Source organism: Zonotrichia albicollis, chromosome 37, assembly GCF_047830755.1.
Source record: "Zonotrichia albicollis isolate bZonAlb1 chromosome 37, bZonAlb1.hap1, whole genome shotgun sequence".
NCBI lineage: Eukaryota > Metazoa > Chordata > Aves > Passeriformes > Passerellidae > Zonotrichia > Zonotrichia albicollis.
The window spans coordinates 775,666-796,353 of NC_133855.1; the positions used below are offsets into that span (position 1 = coordinate 775,666).

The 20,688-nt window shown below is 51.8% G+C and overlaps 1 protein-coding gene across 1 annotated transcript; it reads right to left on the reverse strand.

The window, feature by feature from the left end:
- Positions 1-11,942: 11,942 nt before the first annotated feature.
- LOC141726621 (olfactory receptor 14A16-like) lies at positions 11,943-20,374 on the reverse strand. Its single transcript, XM_074531572.1, has 3 exons — positions 20,345-20,374; positions 17,770-17,876; positions 11,943-12,741 (listed from the first exon to the last, which is right to left on the reverse strand). Exons 1-3 carry the CDS (start codon positions 20,372-20,374, stop codon positions 11,943-11,945), a joined length of 936 nt encoding a protein of 311 aa, XP_074387673.1.
- Positions 20,375-20,688: the final 314 nt, after the last annotated feature.

Here is a 20,688-nt window from a genome sequence, read left to right on the forward strand (position 1 = left end):
GGAGTTTGGTGGTGAAGTTTACTTTTCCGGATGTCTCTTCTAAGATCTTCAGTTGAGAAATTCAGTGAGAAAAGCTGATTAAGATTTGTTCAAAACACCCAAATAAGACAAGCCCATGGGAATAATTCAAATCTTCAGTTCTTCTGTGGTTAATCAGGCAGATTTCAGAAGTGTATTCAAAGTGAATCTACTATATTTAAAGAAATGCAGAGAGAATGATTTTGTCCTGTTAGGTTTCTTTTCTTGTTTTTAGATTGCTATTAGCAATCCCCAGTTGATATTGATCCCTAGCCCCTCCTCATGCAGTCTGAACAAATATGAAAATCAAGACCCTTCATGGCTGACAGTCAATCTCACTTTGTCCCTACCCCCTCCCCACCATTTCCCTCATCCAGCCCCTGGCACTCAGAGAAGCTGAGGAATGGAGCCACATCCAGGGGTGTCCCCAGGGCTCAGGACTGGGACCAGGTCAGTGAAATCTCTTTATTGATGATGTGGATGATATCGCGAGCTGGGGGCTATGTACAAATCACAAATGGGATGGGACTGCTGTGGAACGTGCCTTGAGCTGTTTTATTTTTCAGCATCAGTCTCCTTACATGGTTGTGACAATGGGAAGACACCAGCAGCTCACATCCTAAGCAGCAGACCTTTATGGTATAACTTACTTTATAAGTTCTTTGACCAATCCCACAAAGCAAAAGCATATTGACGGTAGTTCAATCCAACCACTATAAGCACAGGTACCTTTGGTTAAAAAAATGCTTGCCTATTTTAAATACAATACCTGCTTGTGAGCTTTAAAACACAAAGCACAGAGCTCCATTATTAAACTTCAAACTTCCAAATATCTTGCTAGATAAACTTTTCTGTAGCTTAGGAAGTTATCCTAGACAAGTGTTAAGACACAGACCATGGTTCTATTTGCCCTTGCTTTTCTACTTTTTAAATAATTTTTCTGCTGACGTATATCACGGCTGCTGCTAAGCTCTAATCACAGTTCTGCTGTCTCTTGAGGCCTGTCTTTTGCAGCTTTCCCAATACCCTCTGATTTTGTGGATTCCCACAAATGAGGCCATCGAGGTCACCGTCAGTCAGTTCCCAGGTGAGCCCAAGCTGGGTGGCAGTGTAGCTGTGCTGGAGGGCAGGAAGCTCTGCAGAGGGATCTGGCCAGGCTGGAGCCATGGGCCCAGGACAATGGGATGAGGTTCACCAAGGCCAAGGGCCACATCCTGCCCTGGGCTCACAACCACCCCAAATCCCTGGCTGTGCCCTGCCCCTGATCCCCACAGGCTGTCCTGTTTCCTTTATCCCTGCATTGCCAGGGACTCTCTGGGCCAAGGGAGCTCTGCTCTGGGGATGGAGGGAGGTGCAGGTGCCACCACTGGAGTGGGAACCAGAACTCACCAGGTTTGTGTCCTTTGGGGGTCAGGAACTGGTGGGACTCAGAGGCACAGGAAGTTTCTCTTCATCGCAAACAGACCACAGTTGAACAGGACACAATTCAATAACAACCATGCTCTTCCCTGGGCTATGTGCATCGTCCCAGCAGCATCTGACATGTCCACCATCCAGAAGTGATTTTCATAATAAAATTATTTTTAGAAATATATGGTTCTGTGATAGATATAAACACACTTAAGATCTTGTATCAGGATGCCCATCCTGGAATGGGGGCCAAACAGCCAGAACAATTTCTGATTTGCAAAGCTTTCAGTGGTGGATGGAAAACGGAGTCAGGCTGCTTTTGGTGTTGAGGAAATGCTGAAACCAGTCTGACCCATTTCATCTCCTCCTGTCCTGGCTGATCTCCCCTCTTTCCCCTCCCACCCATTGGCTTTTGTCTCCCCTTAGGCCCCCCGGTGAAGAGCCTGGCTCTGTGTTCTCCATCCCCTCCTGGCTGGCACTGCCAGGCTGGGATGAGGAGGCCCTCACCCTTCCCTGCTCTGGGCTGGACAAGCCCAGCTCCCTCAGCCTCTGCTCACAGCCCAAGGGCTCCAGCCCCACTTTGGATGCCCTTCCCAGGCCATGCTCAAGCTGCCAGACATCTTTCCTGCCCTAGGGAACCCAAACCAGGCCCCAGTCACCTGGATAATCCATGTCCTTGATGTCCTGGTCACACAGCCCAGCCCCTTGTCCCTGTGTCAGGCTCTGGGGGTTGATTTGTGGAACATCCTTGGGGGAGGCTGCAGCTCCAGGTGGACCAGGGGGATACCAGGGATAGGGACCCTGCTGGGCATGAACAGCTCTGGACTTCTGGAAGGAACTGTGAGGGGAAGCTGGGGCAGAGTGACCAACCCAGTAATGGTAGGCACACAGTTTGTGGTAATTGGGAGTTGAGCTGTGCCTGAGCCTCATCCCTAAGGGGCTACAGCCATACAGGACAGGTGAACAGTATTAAAGGTAATGACGCATGGAGTGCTGAGGTGGACTGACCAAGCACAAAAGGGTACGGAGGGCACACAGGTGCAATGCATGTAAGTTGAAGGGTGTAAAAGATTGTACTGAAGAACAATAAAGGGCTGATGCTTGATGCTTTTATTGGTTTCAGTTGTATCCCCCAGCAGTGACATCTGGTGATCCCGAGGTGATTCGGGCAGACCACTGCGGACCCAAGAGCAGTAAGATGGTGGAGCCAGGCAGAGTAGGAGCGTGGGAACTGAGCCAGGTGGACCAAGATCTGGATGAATTATAGCCAGGCAGACCTGAGAGCCTGAAAGAAATGTGGGCAGACCTCAGAGCCTAGAAGCCTGGACAATGTATGAGACACCACCCCCAAGAGGAAGGGTGCTGGGTATGAGGATAGGCGCTACACACTTTGCTTATTTGGTATGAAAGAAATAGAGTGAGGCTATGCACTTTGCTTGTTTGGAAGGAGATGGCTTGGGAGGTAACATACAAACTGCTTTTTTTATTAAAATGTGGGAGAGTACCAGCAACACTTTCACTTGTGCCACTGCCTGCCACTCTCTGCAGGTGCGTTGGATCGAGCCCTGTGCCCCCTGCCAAGGCATGGCCACAGTCAGGCAGGGACCAAGGACGGTGCTGGGTTCCCCCTGAATGGCAGTGCATGCAGTGGGACACAGAAACGGTGCGATGGAAGTGGCAAATGGCATGGCCACAGCAGCAGCCGCGGCCTCAGCACCAGCACAGCCCCCGAGGAGTGTGGGGGAGGCTTGCTAAGTTGCTGCTGCATGAGCACTGGAACAAAAACAACATCAAACTCTGAGAGGCAGAGTCAGAGCTGCACAGAAAGCACATGAGAGAAGCCTTCTGAAACTGTATGGTGGCCAACTCCACAGTGACCTGCTGTGATTTGGGATTGGGCTGTAGAGCGAGGTACAGCCGGGAGGTGGAGCCTGGCGTAGCATTGAGAGCAGCAGAGGGATGCTGCTTGGTCCAGACCAGACTGATTTTGACACCTGGGGTACAGGTGAGTCCCTGGGCACAGAATGGGAAATAACTTAGCAAGTGAAGAACAGATTGTTTTGTCTACATGGAAAGCTTTGTTGGAAAGAAAAGGCAGTAATACTGCTGACTACGCCCTTTGTAGTGTTTTACTATGGGCAAAGTCACAAGATTTTGAGACTGATGCAAGTACTGCTTTTAGTGTTAGAGCATAGAAGGAAGTTGGGGAAAGTCTATGGGACATGGTCTCAAAGGGGGCAAAGCAGCTGCAGATTTGGGAATCACCTGGAGATTGCTCTATGAGACTATAAAAGAATGGAAAACAGGGGAGGACAAGAGAGGCTTGCAGTAACCAATTAATATAACAAAAACTGTAAAAGGGAGAAAAGAATTTATGAAAGCAGCAGTGGGAGCTGGGGACAAAGTAGCTCTATTTTTCAGCACAGTGTATTTGTTTGCTTATAGAATGTGTATTTTGTTTGTGAATTGCAGCTATTAATCTTTGATTAGGTCTAAGTGTAAAAGTTTATATTCCATATGCATAAGTACACTCAACAGATACTGGAGTTCTGTGGGTGCCTGCTTGTTGCATTTGGCTTGTGTTGAATGACAGCCCTCAAAGCAATGAACTCGGCTGTGGCTCACTTGACTCCCTGGAGTAAGCTAAAAATGTGTGGGTGATAGGAACATATAGACTCTATCTTATCCTTGTATGTTACTTTATGAAGTTGTAGAGTTATTGATGTTGTTCATGTTGTATATCTGTTGATAAAATTATGTAGCTGTTGATTTTGTTACTATCCTAATATATGGCCTTTAGCTTATTCTTGTGTGTTGCCTTATAAAGTTGTACAACTATTGGTATTGTCAATAGTCTAGAAGTGGAGGCATAAGGATTTTTGATGATAGATAATGTAAATTTGGGAAATAAATCAAGGTCAGCACATGGATGCATTCCAGAGTTAGTGGAATCTACACAAGGGATATTTGTACCGTGTTTGCTATTTCTTCTGCAAGGGCCCTGTCGAGATATGGTAGATATGGCATTTATTTAAAAGAAAAAAAAAAGGGGAATTGTAGGCACAGAGTTTGTGAAAATTGGGGGTGGGGCTGTGCCTGAGCCTCATCCCTTAGAGCTACAACCATGCAGTGCAGGTGAACAGTATTAAAGGTAATGAGACATGGAGTGCTGAGGTGTACTGACCGAGCACAAAAGGGTACAGAGGGCACACAGGTGCAATGCATGTGAGATGAAGGGTATAAAAGGTTGTACTGAAGAACAATAAAGGGCTGATGCTTGAAGCCTTCTTTGGTGTCAATTGTACCTCCAACTGTGACTTCTGGTGATCCCGATGTGATCCTGAGGCATCACAGGATCAGAGTCATCTGATTTGGTCAGATAACTGTGGACCTAAGAGCAGTAAGATGGTGGAGCCAGGCAGACTACAAGCTTGGAAACTGAGCCAGGTGGACCAAGAGCCTGAGAGCCTAAAAATCTGGATGAGTTATAGCCAGGCAGACCTGAGAGCCTGAAAAAAAGTAGGTGGACTTGAGAGCCTAGAAGCCTGGACAATGTACGAGATGCCCCCGCCAAGAGGAAGGGTGCTGGATATGAGGAGCAGATGCTACACACTTTGCTTATTTGTTACGAAAGAAATAGAGTGAGGCTATGCACTTTGCTTGTTTGGAAGGGGATGGCTTGGGAGCTAACACAACCTGCCTTTTTTAAAATGTGGGAGAGTACCAGCCACATTTCTGCTTATGCCCCTTCCTGCAGGCACAGTGGAGTGAGCCCCGCACTCCCTGGTTATGTTTTAGCCTGCTCTGTGATGTCACAGCTCATACTATAATGTCACACAACTGGTCTCTGATGTCACAGCAAACTCTGTGATGCCATAGTCTGCTCTGTGATGTCAGACCTTTGCCCTGTGATTTCAAAGCCGGCTCTGACATGTCACAGAGACAGCCTATGATGCCATAGCTGCTCCGTGACCTCACAGAACCTCTGTGAGTCATGTCAGTGATGTCATAGCCCACTCTGTGACCTCATGTCACCAGATGATAAATTGTTTCCACCAGGTGAGCACACACAATGCTGGTTCTCCAAAACCCCAGGCCTATGGAAACCACACAATGCCCATTGTGTGAGAAGGGGAACTGAAATTCACCAGCCTCAGTGTCCTGCCAGCTCAGCAAGGCCCATGGGAACATTGGGGTCCCCAAGCACCAGGGACCACCAGAGAGACCCCCAGGACAGGAGAATGCATGGGTAAAGGGGAGGGGAAATATGTTAATGATTTTGGGGAAATGATTATCATATGTGTGTTTAGTCCAGGACAATCAATGAATATGTATGCAAAATACAGAATATAAACAGAAACTTTCCTGTACTCAGCATGCACAGCTTTTGGAGGAGCTATCCCCCATGCACCCAGCCAAATAAAGAATGCTGCTTCTTAATGCTACATTGGGGTTATGGAGTTTTATTATTTTGCCAAATTTTTGGTATCACTCCCATTCCCAAGGAAAGCTCTTTCTGCTGCTGTTCACAAAAAGAGAAGGGCTGGGGGGAGATGTGGTGGTTGGAGGCTGCCTTGTGCACAGTGGCCATGAAATAATCAAGTTTCCAATATTCTGTGAAAGAAGGAGGGGTAGCAACAAAACTTCATCACTGGAATTACGCGGGGCAGACCTTGGATTCAGGATGCAGATTTAGAAAGTACCGAATCAGGTACTGATTTTTTAAGGGAAACACACTTAAAAACAAAGGTGTCCAGGAAGGATGGACACACCTCAGGAAAGGAATCTTAAGGGGGAATGAGTGGCCTGTCCCTCTGTGCCCAAGCTGAACCAGAGAGGAAAATTTTTGTCCTGGCTGGGCATGAACTTTTGTGGGAACTCAGGAGAAAAGAGGGTGCATCAGCATTGGACAGAAGATCAGGCATCTCAGGAAGTGTTTAAGGATGTTGTTAGGTCATGCAGAAGGAAAAGTAGAGTGGTGAAAGGTCAATTAGATCTTAACCTGGCCATTTCTGTGAAAAATAATAAAAAATGCTTTTAAAAAGAAATGAGTAGCAAAAGGACGGATAAGTAAAACATCTAATCTTTATTGGATGCAGTGAGGAGTAGAGTAACTAAGGATAAGGAAAAGCTGAGCTGCTTCACACCTTCTTTGCCCCAGTTTTCAACATTAGGACAGGTTGCCCTCAGGACAAATGCTCTCCTGAGCTGGTGGATGGGCACAGGGAGCAGAACAGACCCTGTAATCCAGAAGGAAGCAGCTCGGGACCTGCTGAGCCACATGGGCAAGAAGGCCAATGGCTCCTGGCCTGGATCAGGAATGGCCAGCAGGAGCAGGGCAGTGATTCTTGCCCTGCACTCAGCACTGGTGAGGCCACACCTCGAGTGCTGTGTCCAGTTCTGGGCCCCCAATTTAGGAAGGCCATGGAGGGGCTGGAGCGTGTCCAGAAAAGGGCAAGAAGGCTGGGGAGGAGTCTGGAACACAAGTCCTGTGAGGAGTTGCTGAGGGAGCTGGGGTTGTTTATCCTGGAGAAGAGGAGGCTCAGGGAGACCTCATCACTCTCTGCAACTCCCTGACAGGAGGGTGCAGCTGGGGAGATCACGGTCTTCTCCCAGGGAACAGTGACAGGACAAGAGGACACAGCCTTAAGCTGCACGAGGGAAGGTTTAGGCTGGACATTTGGAATAGGTTTTTCACAGAAAGGGTGATTCGACATTGGAATGGGCTGCCCAGGGATATGGTGGAGTCACCGTCCCTGGAGGTGTTTAAGCAAAGACTGGATGTGGCACTCGGTGCCATGCTCTGGGTGACAAGGTGGTGTTGGGTCACAAGTTGGAGTTTCTGATCTCCAAGGCCTTTTCCAACCTGGTTAATTCTGTGATTCTGTGATGATTGTGACACTGCAGGGCCCTGGGGCAGCAAGGGGCCATTGTGACACTGCAGGGCCTTGTGGAACTGAGAGGATCACAGTGACACTGCGTACTGAAGGCACCACAGAACCAAGGCCCCACTGTGACACTGTGGGGCTGAATGGAAGCAAGGAGTCCAGTGTGACACTCTGGGTCCTCGTGGAACCATGGAGGCCACTGTGACACTGCAGGGCCTTGTTGAACTGAAGGGCCATTGTGACACTACGGAACCAAGGAGAGCCTTGTGAGACCCTGGGGCCCCATGGAACCAAGGGGCCATTGTGACACAGCAGGGACTGGTGGATCTAAGGTGTGGGGGGTTCAGTGCTGGTGAAATGCCAGTGCCCCCACTAGAATATACTTACTCATCTTCTGCTGTGGGATAGGATTAGGGGGAAGGAAAAGCAGGCTTAAGGCTTTAAAAGGGTATAAGGAAAACTTTCTTAACAGTAACTAAAAGAAAAAATAGTAAGAATCAGAATAAACCTTTTAGAGCACTACTCCCCCCTACAACCTTTCCCACTAACAACATACAGAAACAATTCAGTCAATTTATCACGTCTAGAATTGTATTTCTTCAGTTCACTTAGGGAGAGGTGTCCCTCTTGTCATTTTATGGAAACTGCTCCACAAGAAAACAGTTCTCTCATGGCTTTTAATATCCATGAACAGCAGCTGTCCAGGACTCTGCAATCGTGAGTCCCTCCCATCTTTTCACAGCCTTCCCATAGTTGTGTTTATGGGCTGTGTTCACTTATGGGGTAATTATTTAAGGATGACCTGTTAAAGAGCAAAAGATTTCTTTATCTGTCTCGGAGATGATCTTCATCTCTGGGAACCGAGGTCTTCTTCTTTTCCTGGGGCCAAAGGGTCTTCATTACTCCTCTCTCTCCCTTTTCAAGCTTCTCATGGGATCGCAGCTACTTCAACATCTGCTTGCTTTAGCATAAATGCCTTTGCTCATATCTACACTTTGAACACTTCCATCCCCTCATACTTTCAATGAGTTACAGGGAAAAAAAGAGTCTGCTATATCAATTCTATTTTCTCCATAGCCGTACAAGAGAATTTCAGCCCAGGACTGAGGCATCTCCTCAACCCTCCCATCTGGGACTTCACTTCTTCTTATTGATCTTCATGTCTCATGTTGTTCTCTATGTGTCTTCACTATGTCCTTTTCTCTCACCCAAGACTGGACTGAAGGTCTGTAAGCCTTATCTATGCACTGAAACTGTTATCTCACCTGGGGCCTGCAGATGCTCATGTGATTCCTGCCGTGTGGCGGCTGAAGCATCCACGGTGATGGATTTTTCAGGCTGCCCTTGGGTCTGTGTCAGGATCAGCCCCATGGCCGGTCTCTGGCCCCTGCTGCGTTCAATTCCAGGCACAGGGCCACTCTCTGTGTGGGCTACAAGGCCGCCTCTGGCCTCAGCCACATGATCTCGTGCAGCAGCCACACTGGGGGGAAATGGCTGAGATCTCAGCTGGAACACGCCACGGGCTGATGGCCTCCCCTGCCCCTGCCTGACAGCTGCTGGTGCCCAGCTCTGCTGGGACAGGGCTGGGCAGGGTCCCTGAGAAAGGGCCCAGAACTTTGGCAGTGCCCATCCTGCCTGGCGCCTGGCTGAGACGGCAACCAGGCTGGCCTTGTTACCTTTTCCCAGCCTGGAAGGAAAAGAGAGCATTTCCCAGGGTCTGTTCATTTTTAACATGCGTGTTCATAGAGGCGTGTTCAGCTTTCTAGTGGTTTAACAAGGCATCAGTATTCAAAACCAGTCACTGATTGGTGCTGTTAGGCACAGAGAAAGCTCTCAGCAGCTCTTCTCAGAATAACCATTTCCGCGGGTGGCTTCTTCCCTCCTCACCAAATGTCAATTAATGCAAAACCAGCACATAAGGGACAAATTGTGCCACTCTGGTGCCCCATGAAGCCAAGGGTTCCTCGTGACACTGCAGGATCTTGTGTAAGCAGGGGTCCATTGTGACACTGCACCACCAGGGAATCCATTGGGGCACTCTGGGGCCTCATGGAGCCAAGGGACCACTGTGACACTGTGTGCCCTTGTGGGACCATGGAGGCCATTGTGACACTGCAGGACTTTATGCAATGATGGGGCCATTGTGACACTGCAGGACCCCATGGAACCAAGGGGCCAGTGTTGCTCTGCTGGGACTCATAGAATGAAGGAAACATATTTGACACCGTGGTGCCCCTTGGGACCAAGAGACCATTGTGACACTGTGGAACCAAGGAGAGCATTGCTGCACTGTGAGACCTCAAGGAATCTGGGTTCCATTGTGTCACTGTGGGACCAGAGGATCCAAGGGGCCTAGTGACACGAAGAGGTGCCATAGATAAAAGGGGCCATTGTGAAACTTTGGGGACTCCTGGAATCATGCAGACATTGTGACGTTCTAGGGCTTCATGGAACTGTGGTGATCAACCTGTGTGCTAGTGTGGATGTGCTGAAAGGTTGGATGGCTCTGCAGGGGGCCCTGGACAGGCTGGATCCAGGGCCAAAATCCAGCAAGGTGAGGTTGAACAAGACCAAGTGCCGGGTCCTGCACTTTGGACACAACAACCCCTTCAGTGCTACAGGCTGGGGACAGAGTGGCTGGACAGCGGCCAGGCGGAAAGGGACCTCGGGCATTGATGGACAACAGGCTGGACATGAGGCAGCAGTGTGCCCAGGTGGGCAAGAAGGCCAATGGCTCCTGGCCTGGATCAGGAATGATGTGGCCAGCAGGAGCAGGGCAGTGATTCTTGCCCTGCACTTGGCACTGGTGAGGCCACACCTCGAGTGTTGTGTCCTATTCTGGGCCCCAATTTAGGAAGGCCATGGAGGGGCTGGAGTGTGTCCAGAGAAGGGCAAGAAGGCTGGTGAGGGGTCTGGAACACAAGTCCTGTGAGGAGCGGCTGAGGGAGCTGGTGTTGTTTATCTGGGAGGAGACTCAAGGAGACAAGGCGGTATCAGGGCACAGGCTGGACTTGATGATCTCCAAGGACTTTTCCAGCCTTGCTGATTCTGTGATTCTCTGGAGCCACCCTTGGAGCAGTTGCAGGGTGGGCCCTGGGCCTCCTCTTCAGCAGCTCCAGCAGCCCAGCTCCCTCAGCATCTCCTGCCAGCCCCTATCCTGTCAGTCCTGCAGAGCCTCTGCAGCCCCTCCTCACTGCCCAGAACAGGGAGCCCTAGAGCCAGACACAGCAGCCCAGATGTGCCCCCCTGGCCTGGAGTGCCTCTGACAAGGGAGCAGCATGAGGCACTGGAGGAGCCTGCAGACAATTCCTGCAGCACTTGTAGGATGATCCTGCTGCCCAAGGGATGGTGCCAAGTCAGGAACTGCAATGGGGAGTGGGGCCAGAGAGGAAAGGGCAAACAGGGATGGGCTGTTTGCATGGCAGGAGACAGCAATGGGCAATAGGAAGAAATCTGGATCAGGAAAGAGGAGAGAAAGCAAAGATGAAGCCAAGGAAATTCTTGGGGCAGTTTGGGGGTGGCTGCCAGGCAGCCCTGGCTCTCAGAAACAGCGTCTGAATTGGGACAGGAATCTCCCAGCTGATGGGAACAAACTTTCTGTCTGACTGCAGAGGCCACAACAAACCTGAGTGATTTCCCTGGTGTCCCCCAGCCCTTGCTGGCCCCAGGGACTGATGGCATTTGTGCTCCCTCAGGTTCACGTCCCCACAGCAACAGCATGGGGGTGCTCCCCCTGCTCTGTGTGCAATGCAAACAGGGGCTCCTGAGCCAGTGCTGCCGTGTCTGTGCCCGCAAGGATGGGGCACCTGTGTGAGCTGGGGGAGAGGCCAGGGCTGCAGAGGGGGGATGTTGTTGGCAGCTCCATCAGGACGCTCTGGGACGCTGCCCTAGGCTGTGCAGCGCACTGGGGATGGATCAGCCCCTGCTTTGCTGCTCCCTTCCCGTCTGCCCCAGGGCCCTTGCAGAGCCCCAGCCATGCTGTTTGCCCCCAGCCTGCCCACGGCCAGCCTGGGGCTGCTCACAGGGCTTTTCTGTGCTGAGCATTGGCCTGGCCGTGTTCTTGAGAGAGCCTGGGCAAGGAGCCTGGAGCCCCCAGGCCCTGGGCTGAGGCGTCAGCGCTGCCCCAGCAGTGCCCATGGCCTGTCCCTGCTGCAGCCCCGGCACTGCCACCCCAAGGGCTGTGCCCGGCCCCGAGAGCACTCAGGCCCTGCAACAACACCAGGGCCATCAGGGCAGCGGGGCAGGGCCACGGCAGCAGCACTGGCAACACCAAGTGCTGCTGCTGCTGCTGAGCACAGCTGCTGTGCCAGCCCTGATCTGCCCCAGCTCTGCACACTGACATTGCTGCTGCAGCTCCAGAGAAGGAAACAGAAGAGGGATCTCCTGTGAAAACTCTGCTGGGAGATCCTTTAATTTTGTTAAGGCCACTACGAGACCAGCTCCTCATTGACACAGTGTGAGGCCACAGTGAAGTTTGGAGAATCAAAAGAGGAAATTGCAGAAAACAATGGCCTTGTTTTAGGGAGAATATTAAAAATAAAAACAGAATAAAAAACATTACCAATCCAACAAGAAGTATCAAAAATTACTTTTATTTCAAGAGATATGCAGAAATTGGCAACCAGTTTAATGTTTCCAATATGGTCCACTCATCAGTGTCCACACTGCAGCCTTGAGCTCCTGGTTCCTGAGGCTGTAGATGAGGGGGTTCAGGGATGGAGGCACCACCGAGTACAGAACTGACAGGGCCAGATCCAGGGATGGCGAGGAGATGGAGGGCGGCTTCAGGTAGGCAACAATGCCAGTGCTCACAAACAGGGAGAGCACAGCTAGGTGAGGGAGGCAGGTGGAAAAGGCTTTGTGTCGTCCCTGCTCAGAGGGGATCCTCAGCACAGCCCTGAAAACATGCACATAGGAGAAAACAATGAACACAAAACAACCAAAACTTAAATAGACACCAAGCAATGATATCCAAATATTTCGGAAGTTGGAGTGTGAGCAGGAGAGCTTGAGGATCTGGGGGACATCACAGAAGAACTGGCCCAGGGCATTGTCCTTGCACAAAGGCAGGGAAAATGTATTGGCTGTTTGCAGCAGAGCATAGAGAAAGGCACTGGCCCAGGCAGCTGCTGCCATGTGGGCACAAGCTCTGCTGCCCAAGAGGGTCCCGTAGTGCAGGGGTTTGCAGATGGACACGTAGCGGTCGTAGCACATGACGGTCAGGAGGGAAAACTCTGCGGACATAAAAAAAAGAAAGAAGAAAACCTGTGCAGCACATCCTGAGTAGGAGATGTCCCTGGTGTCCCAGAGGGAATTGTGCATGGCTTTGGGGACAGTGGTGCAGATGGAGCCCAGGTCGCTGAGGGCCAGGTTGAGCAGGAAGAAGAACATGGGCGTGTGTAGGTGGTGGCCGCAGGCTACGGCGCTGATGATGAGGCCGTTGCCCAGGAGGGCAGCCAGGGAGATGCCCAGCAAGAGGCAGAAGTGCAGGAGCTGCAGCTGCCGCGTGTCTGCCAATGCCAGCAGGAGGAAGTGCCTGATGGAGCTGCTGTTGGACATTCCATCACTCTGGGCATAGTGGACTGTTGAAAGAAGACATTGGCAAAGTGTGACTAATCCATTTGTGTCAATTCTATGTATTTTATGTGGAATCTCTCCAAAATCACCTCTCTTCCTGTGAGGGAATTTTGCTAAATATTTTTTGATGTTGAGTTTGTGTTCCTGAGTTCCTGCCTCATCTTTAGCACTGCTCTCAGCCTGAACACTTTGGAGACCCAAGGAAAACAGGGCTCCCTGTGCCCCACTGCAGTCAGTGCTAGTCCCCACACAGGAGTCTGTTGAATATTACAGCTTGTCTGTTTCAGGGTGCCTGCATTTAAAAATGTATTGAAAAATAAACTGGACTTTGTGAACACTCCAATTTAAAAATAAGTTTTTCCAAACCCTTCTCTCTTTCCCAATGCAGCTGGACCAGATGGAATACGAAAGGCTGGCGTGCCTCTCTGTTGCCTTGAGATGTGCCTGCTGGGAGCTGTTTCTCTCTATCCAAGCCTTGTCCCTGCCTTTGCTGGCAAAGCCCAGCCCAGCCCTGGGGGCCCAGCTCTGTCCTGCAGACCCCTCCCAGCACAGGGCACTGCCCAGGGGCATCTCCCTGGCACCAGGGCCTTAAGGGCAGGCCAGACAAACAGAGATGCTGCAAGCCAAGGTGCTGCTGCTACTGTCTGTACGGAGAGGAGGCTGAGGAGGCTCTTTCTGAGGGAGATCTGAGGCCCATCTGCTGATGCCCAGGCTGACAGTGCAGGAGTCTCAGTGAAACAGCCAAAGCTGACAGCCCCTTTCCCTTCCCTTGAGGAGAAAGCTGAGAGCAGCCCTGGCCATGCAGCACCATCTCCACAGCAGGAGGAATCTGCCCTGATGGGGGTGGCTCCTTCCACCTCCAACTTCTCCCCTGCAGCGTCCATGGGGAGCTGCCAGGCAGGCTGAGAGCTGCCCCTGGCAGGTGGCACATGGCCTAGGCTGGCCAAGAGCCCTGAGGGCTGCAGGAGCTGCTCTGCAGGACAGCCCTGGGCAGCCCTGGCTGCAGTCCCAGCTTCAGCCCCTGCAGCCGTCCCTGGCTGCAGGAGCCGTCCTGCCCTGTCCCTCTGACGGTGCCCAGGGCAGCTCCGCTCTGCAGCACATCCTCCTCCTCCCCCTCCTGTGCCAGAGAGAAACTGGGAGAGTCCTCCTGACACATCCCCCAGGCTGTGGGGTGTGCTGGCTTCAGGAGATCCCTCCAGGAGCACAGGGGACATTGCCCTGCACCCACACACTCACCATGCACAGGGCTGTGAAGATTTTCCCCAAGTGAAGTCTCAGCTCAATGTCTTCCCAATCCTGATTGCCTTCAGCCTGTCTCTGCCTGGCTCCTGTCCCCTCACTGCCTGCAGGCAGAGCCCTCAGCCCTGCTGGGCTGGGAGAGGAGCTGGTGCTGGGAAGAGCTGTTCCTTTAAAGCTCAGCAGCACAGACACAGCACAAGGACTTTAATGAGCCTCTTGGGGCTTTGGTATTGTTTACATCAGACACAGTCCCTGAGAGAGTGTTCAAAAAACTTCTAAAGAACTTAAACTTAAATTGAAACTCTGAACTTTCTTGAAGTTTTAATGGGTTCCACTGAGGGACACGACTGAGAAAATGTCCCTAGGTTCCAGTTAGAGCAGAACACTGGAGGCAGTGATGAGAGCTGGGCACAAACAAGGCAAAGGTGTCTCTGGTGCTGAGCAAAGCTGGATGTGTTTGAGGAATGCCAAGGGCCAAGGCCTGAGCCCCAGCCCCTGGCCAGGCAGATGCTGTCCCTCCCTCCTTGCTCAGGGCTCTTGCCGCGATGGGCACTGGCATGTGGGGATGTGCAATGGCAAGGGCAGGAGCATGGGGTGGCCCCTGCCAGGCTGCTGAGCAGGGACAAGGAGGCAATGAGGCCCCAGGCCTGCAAGGGTCACTTGTCTCCTGCTCCTGCCTCAGGCCCAGGCCCAGCAGCCATGGCCAAAGTGCTGCCCAAGTTGGCTCTGGCAGGGCTGTCTTGCAGCTGCTGCACATGCCTGTGCCCTGTGCAGCCCAGGCTGTGCTACGGTGTCCCTGCCCTGCGCCTCTGTCCCTCCAGGCTGTCGGCATCCCCCGGCTGCCCCACCTGGCTGGGCCCTTCCTTTGCTGACAGCTCTGCCTCCTGCCTGCCTCTTCCTGCCTACACAAAGCTTTGGCATGACCCAGACTCTTTCTGGGGGATGTTCTGCACCATAGCCCTTCCCTGGGAGGAAAATTCCTTTCTCTTCGTGTTCTGTCTGGGCCTCCCAAGTAGCATTTGTGATCCAATTTCTCTATCTGGCTTTTTCCCACTATGGAGAAAAGCTCCACCATTTCTGACTCCCACTTTTAAGCCCTGCCAGGCCACTCCTGTTCGTTCCTCAGTGTCTTCACAACACAGACCAGGAACAGCAGCCTCCATATATGAGTTGCCCTCTCTAGGCCTGCAAACCCCAGCCTGAGAGATCTTTGAGCCATCTCCAAGGTGCTTTCAGATGAAAACATTCTGTTCATAGTGTTAGAATATATCACAAGTGCCCAAGGCCAGGCTGAGGTGTCTTTCAATGGCAAGATTATGTCTGGGAGCAATCCTGGGATAGATGGAATTTTGTCAGCTAAATTCCAGTTTTTGCCATGGCCCCTGGACAAGGCCATTTTTGTTCCATAGGAAGGAAGGCACAGAGCCCTGTTGCTTCTGAGGTAGATGAGATGTGAACACCAGAGGCCAATGCCAGGCAGAGGTGGCAGGTTTTTCTCTGCGTACCTTTCCCTTTCCTACAGGAAATTTTTCAGGGGGGACTACCAATTTTGTCCTTTGGTGTCTGAATAGAGAGACAGTTCTTTGCATAGGAAGGAAAGCATGGAGCCTCAGTGATTCAGGAGCTGATAAGAGGCAGCCCTCAACATTCCAAGATCAACTGGACCTGTCAGGTGGCCCCTGAGAGGCCAAACCAGCCAGACCTGTTCCATGTCCCCTTGGTTCCACGAGGCCCTGCAGTGTCACAATGTTCTCCTTGCTTCTGCAGTGTCACAATGGCCCTGTGCTTCCATGAGGCCCTGCAGGGTCACAGTGGCCCTTTGGTTCCATGAATTCCCGCAGTGTCACAATGGTCTCCATGATTCCATGGGGGCCTTGCAATGCCACAATGCTCTCCCATGGATCCACGGTGCCCTGCAGGAGCACAACGGCCCTTTGGTTCCATGAATTCCCACAGTGGCACAATGGTCTCCACAGGAAGCAAGCAACTGAGTCCCAGTGTTGCAGGGGCAGATGAGAGGCAGTCACCAAAGGCCAGGGCCAGCCAGACTTGACTGTGTTGGCAGAGTTTTTCTGGGAGAAATCCCTGGATATACAGAATTTAAGAGGTAAGATCCAATCTTTGGACATGGACAACTGGACAAGAAGGATGATTCTTTTTCATGGGAAGGAAATAATGGAACGCCATTGTTTTAGGGGCAGAAGCAGAGGCTGTCTGAGCCACAGGCCAGACACACCTGTTTGTCCTGGCAGCTTTTGTCACAGAGGAATCCTTGTATATACAGAATCTTGTGGGGCTGAATCTCAATTTTGACCATGGACACCATGACAAGAATATCAGTTCCTTAACATTGGAAGGAAAGCAGCAAGCCCCAGTGTTTCAAAAGCAGGTGAGAGGCAGCTCCCAAGAGGCCAAGGGCAGCCAGATCTGTCTGTCCTGGCAGCTTTCACTTGAGAACAGTCCTTGGATGGACAGAGTTTAGGAAGTGGAGTCCCAGTTTTGACTGTGGGCACCTGGTTGAAATGAATGGATTTTCTATAGGAAAAAAAAGCATGAACTCCAAGTGTTTTGGAAGAAGATGAAAGGTGGCCACCATAGGCCCAGCCAGCCAAACCTTTCTCTCTTGGCATCTTTCATTTTGGGGAAATCCTTGGATGTAGGGAATTTTGGAGGTGGAATCTCAGTTTTGGCTGTGGGCATCTGGCTAGGAAGAAGAGTTCTGTTCATTAGGATGGAAAGCACAGAGCCCCAGTGTTTCAAAGGCAGATGAGAACCAGTCCTCAGGAAGCCAAGGCCAGCCAGACCTGTCTCTCCTGGAAGCTTTTGTCTGGGAGAAATCCTTGGATACAGGGAATTCTGGAGGTGGATTCCCAACTTTGGCCATGGGTGCCTGGATGTGAAGGTGCTTTTTTCCCTAAAGAAAGAAAAGCACATGGTCCCAGTGTTTCAAAGGCAGATGAGAGGTGGCCTCTGGGTGGCCAAGCCAGCCGGATCTGTCAGTCCTGGCAGATTTCATCTGGGAACAAACTTTGCGTATATGAAAATCTGGAGGAGGAATCCTGATTTTGGCCATGGACACCTGGAGAACAAGGACAGTACTGTCCACAGGACGGAGAGCCCAGAGCCCCAGTGTTGTGGTGTGTTTTTAAGTTTGCTCCCCCATTTTATGTATTGTATCCCCCATTTTATGTATTGTATCCCCCTGTTCTTGTAAATGGTTCCTCCCTCCCCAGTTTTCCCGCCACTGCTCCTCTGGCAGTTGGTTTCCTTAGCAACCCCTGCTTTCAATCAGTTGTGTTATATAATTCCTCCTCCCCTATACTCCCTTATAAGTAAATGTTTTCTCCTCCCTGGGCTAAGTCAATCACCCCCCTCTCCTCCCAGCATTCGAGAACCTTCTTCTCTCTGGGGATGGTGATAGGCTGTGGTCCCGGGGCCCCTCCCTTACTTTGTATTTATTAGTTACCAAGGTATGTCAGTTATGTTCAGCACCTCCCTTTGAGTTTCCCTATTGGTTAGCTGGGCTCCCCTCCCTTCTCCTCCCCTTCCCTTTATAACCCGGTTTCTGCCCCTATTTGGGGCCATTTGGCTGTGGGTGATTCCAACATCTGTTGGTCATTTTCATCAATAAACCGACGTTTTCACCCCCAGCAAGTGGTCGCCTCCTGTCTCGTCCACAGTGTGCAATTCCGAGCTGGCATCCAGCCCAGCCTGAGGCCAAGACGCCGAGGGGGGCTGGCTCTCCTATGCGTAGGGGCATTGGCCTTCTCACCCCTGCTGCTAGCCGGACCTAGGGCCGCGTACGCCCTCGCGCAGTGTGGCGCCCAACGTGGGGCCTGCAGAAGTGGACAGCTGACCACTGACCACTGACCGGACCCCTCGGAGTTGGACTTTCTCGTTCCTGTGGACACCGCACTACCCCAGGTAGTAGCAGGCCCCGTTGTAGGGGCAGCGCTCCCTGGGGATCGGGATCGGGACTCCTCGCGCCCAGAGAGGACGACCCCGGAGACGAGGACCCCTGCCTGAATTTTCGTTTGCTGCTGCCACCGGACTGGTAAGTTCGGGCCCCGCTTTGGGGACTTTTCCGACTTCCCCCCTGCCTTTTTAGCATTTCCCTAGGGGTACATGCCCTGCTTTGGGGACCTACCCTCCACCCTCTTTCCTTGAGGTTTTCCTCATCCCCGTGCCTTTTTTATTTTATCTTTCCCGTGGGGCCGGTATCCCCAGACTTGGGGCCCGGACCCACCACCCAAATTCCTTTTTCCCTTTGCTGAAACCCCAGACTTGGGGACAGTGGGGGGAGCAGGGGCTGGTGGCAAGCAGCTTGTTGTTTTAGTTTCTGTTATTTTCAGGCGGGTGGTTGTACCACCAGAGGATTTTCCCCCTTTCTAGTAGCAGCAGTTCCTGCACTAGAAAGGTGCCATGGGTGCTGGCTTGGGAAAATCCCAAAAGGAGGTTTATTATGTAGTTAAAGGTTTGTTGCTTGGGGGAGGTCAGAAGGCCCCCAAGCAGGAGTTAAAATTTTTAGTTAAGTGGGTCTTTTCGAAGTTCCCCGAGGTGTCCCCGGAACTTGCAAAGCAGCCACGGTTTTGGGCAGCTGTTTTAGCAAAATCAGAAGAAGCCGTAAACTCCGGGGAGACAAAATTGGCGACCGTGGCATTTTGGGCGGGCAGAGTGCTTGTGACGCTCCGCTCGTCGGGGGAACCGAAGAAAAGCCCTGCACGTTTTGGTTTGTCCCCCCGTTCCCCTCGTTCAGTTGCCCTTACCCCTCAACCCTTTCCCTCTTCCCACAGGCAGGAGCCCTCGAGGGGGATTTTGAAGGCCGATAAGAGGCAGGGGGTCCATCCTGCCCCTGCTCCCCCTCGACCTGCTCGGCCTCCCCCTTCGAGGAGCCCTGGCCAGGCTGCTCTTCTATCCTCACCCTCTACCCCAGTCCCCAAGTCCCCAATTGTAAAGCCCAAGGCTGTACAGTTTGTTGATGAAGTCCCACAAAATGGCTCCTCGGGAGCCCAAGATGGTGACGACCACGCGGTCGTTCCCGCCAGGGCTCCTTCTTCCCCAGTTAACCCTTCCCTCCCTTATGCCAACCCTTTCCTCCCCCCGAATCCCACCTCCTTTTCGATTACCCCTCCCTCATATCCTCCCTCCGCTCCACCATCAGCTCCTCCCAAACTCCTCCCCCGGTTCAGCCCCCCATTCGCTGCTCCCCCGCTTCGCCTTTGTATTTCCCTCCGCCTCCGAACGTCACCCAGGAGGCAGAGAGGGGTGGTTATGCCTGGCTGGGCATTTCAACCGAAGACCTAGCCCCCCTTTTCAATTTGTTGAAAGGGGGAGAGGGGCTTAGTTCCCCTAGGGTCGTCACTCCAGAGGCGGAGGTGGCCTTGGAGAGGGTACAGAAAACTATTTCGGCCAGGCAGGCCCACCGATACCATCCGGGCCTGCCCTTCAAATTTATAGTGCTGGGAAAACTGCCACACCTTCATGGCATGATACACCAGTGGGATGACAGTCCAAAGGACAAAGGCTCAGGAGAGCAGCTCTTAATCATAGAGTTGGTCTTCCTGAGCCACCATCGGTCCAAAAGAATGACACGGCCACAAGAGTTGGTAGCTGAACTGATCCTCAAAGCGAGATCGAGGATCAGGGAGCTTGCAGGGTGTGATTTCTCATGCATACACATCCCAATTGAATTGGAATCGGGCCAACTTAAATTAAAGACCTTTGAAGAGCTGCTGCAAACTAATGAATACCTTCAGTTTGCACTGGATAGCTACACTGGGCGCATTGCAGTAGATCGGCCGGCCCATAAATTATTTAATTCGGAGTTTAAATTATCACTAAAGAAGGTTCAGAGCAGAGAGCCACTGGATGCTGTGACAGTTTTTACCGACGCGTCTGGAGCATCCCACAAGTCAGTCATGACTTGGAAGGATCCTCTGACTCAGCAGTGGGAGACTGATGTTGTTGTTGTGGAGGGCTCTCCACAAGTTGCTGAGTTGGACGCAGTCGTCAGAGCATTCCAGAGATTCCCTGGACCCTTCAATTTGGTCACAGATTCTGCGTATGTCGCAGGTGTAGTGTCACGAGCTGAATCCGCAGTTCTTCAAGAGGTCACCCACAAAAGATTATTTGAATTGTTAAATAGGCTCGTCGAGTTAGTCTCCCACCGCGAGCATCCATTCTATGTCATGCATGTGAGATCACACACAGACCTGCCCGGGTTCATTGCGGAAGGCAACCATCGTGCCGATACTTTGGCCGCGGCTGCTGTTTCGCAGGCCCCACTCCCAGATGTGTTCGGTCAGGCTAAGATCAGCCACCAACTGTTCCATCAAAATGCGCCTGGCCTGGTTCGTCAATTCAATCTGACGCAGGAGCAGGCCAAGGCGATCGTGGCCACATGTCCCCATTGCCAGCGAGACCAGATGCCTTCTGTGACCTCGGGAGCAAACCCCCGTGGTCTGGCAAGCTGCGAGGTGTGGCAGATGGATGTAACGCACATCCCATCTTTCGGCCGATTGTGTTACGTCCATGTCTCAGTAGATACCTTCTCCGG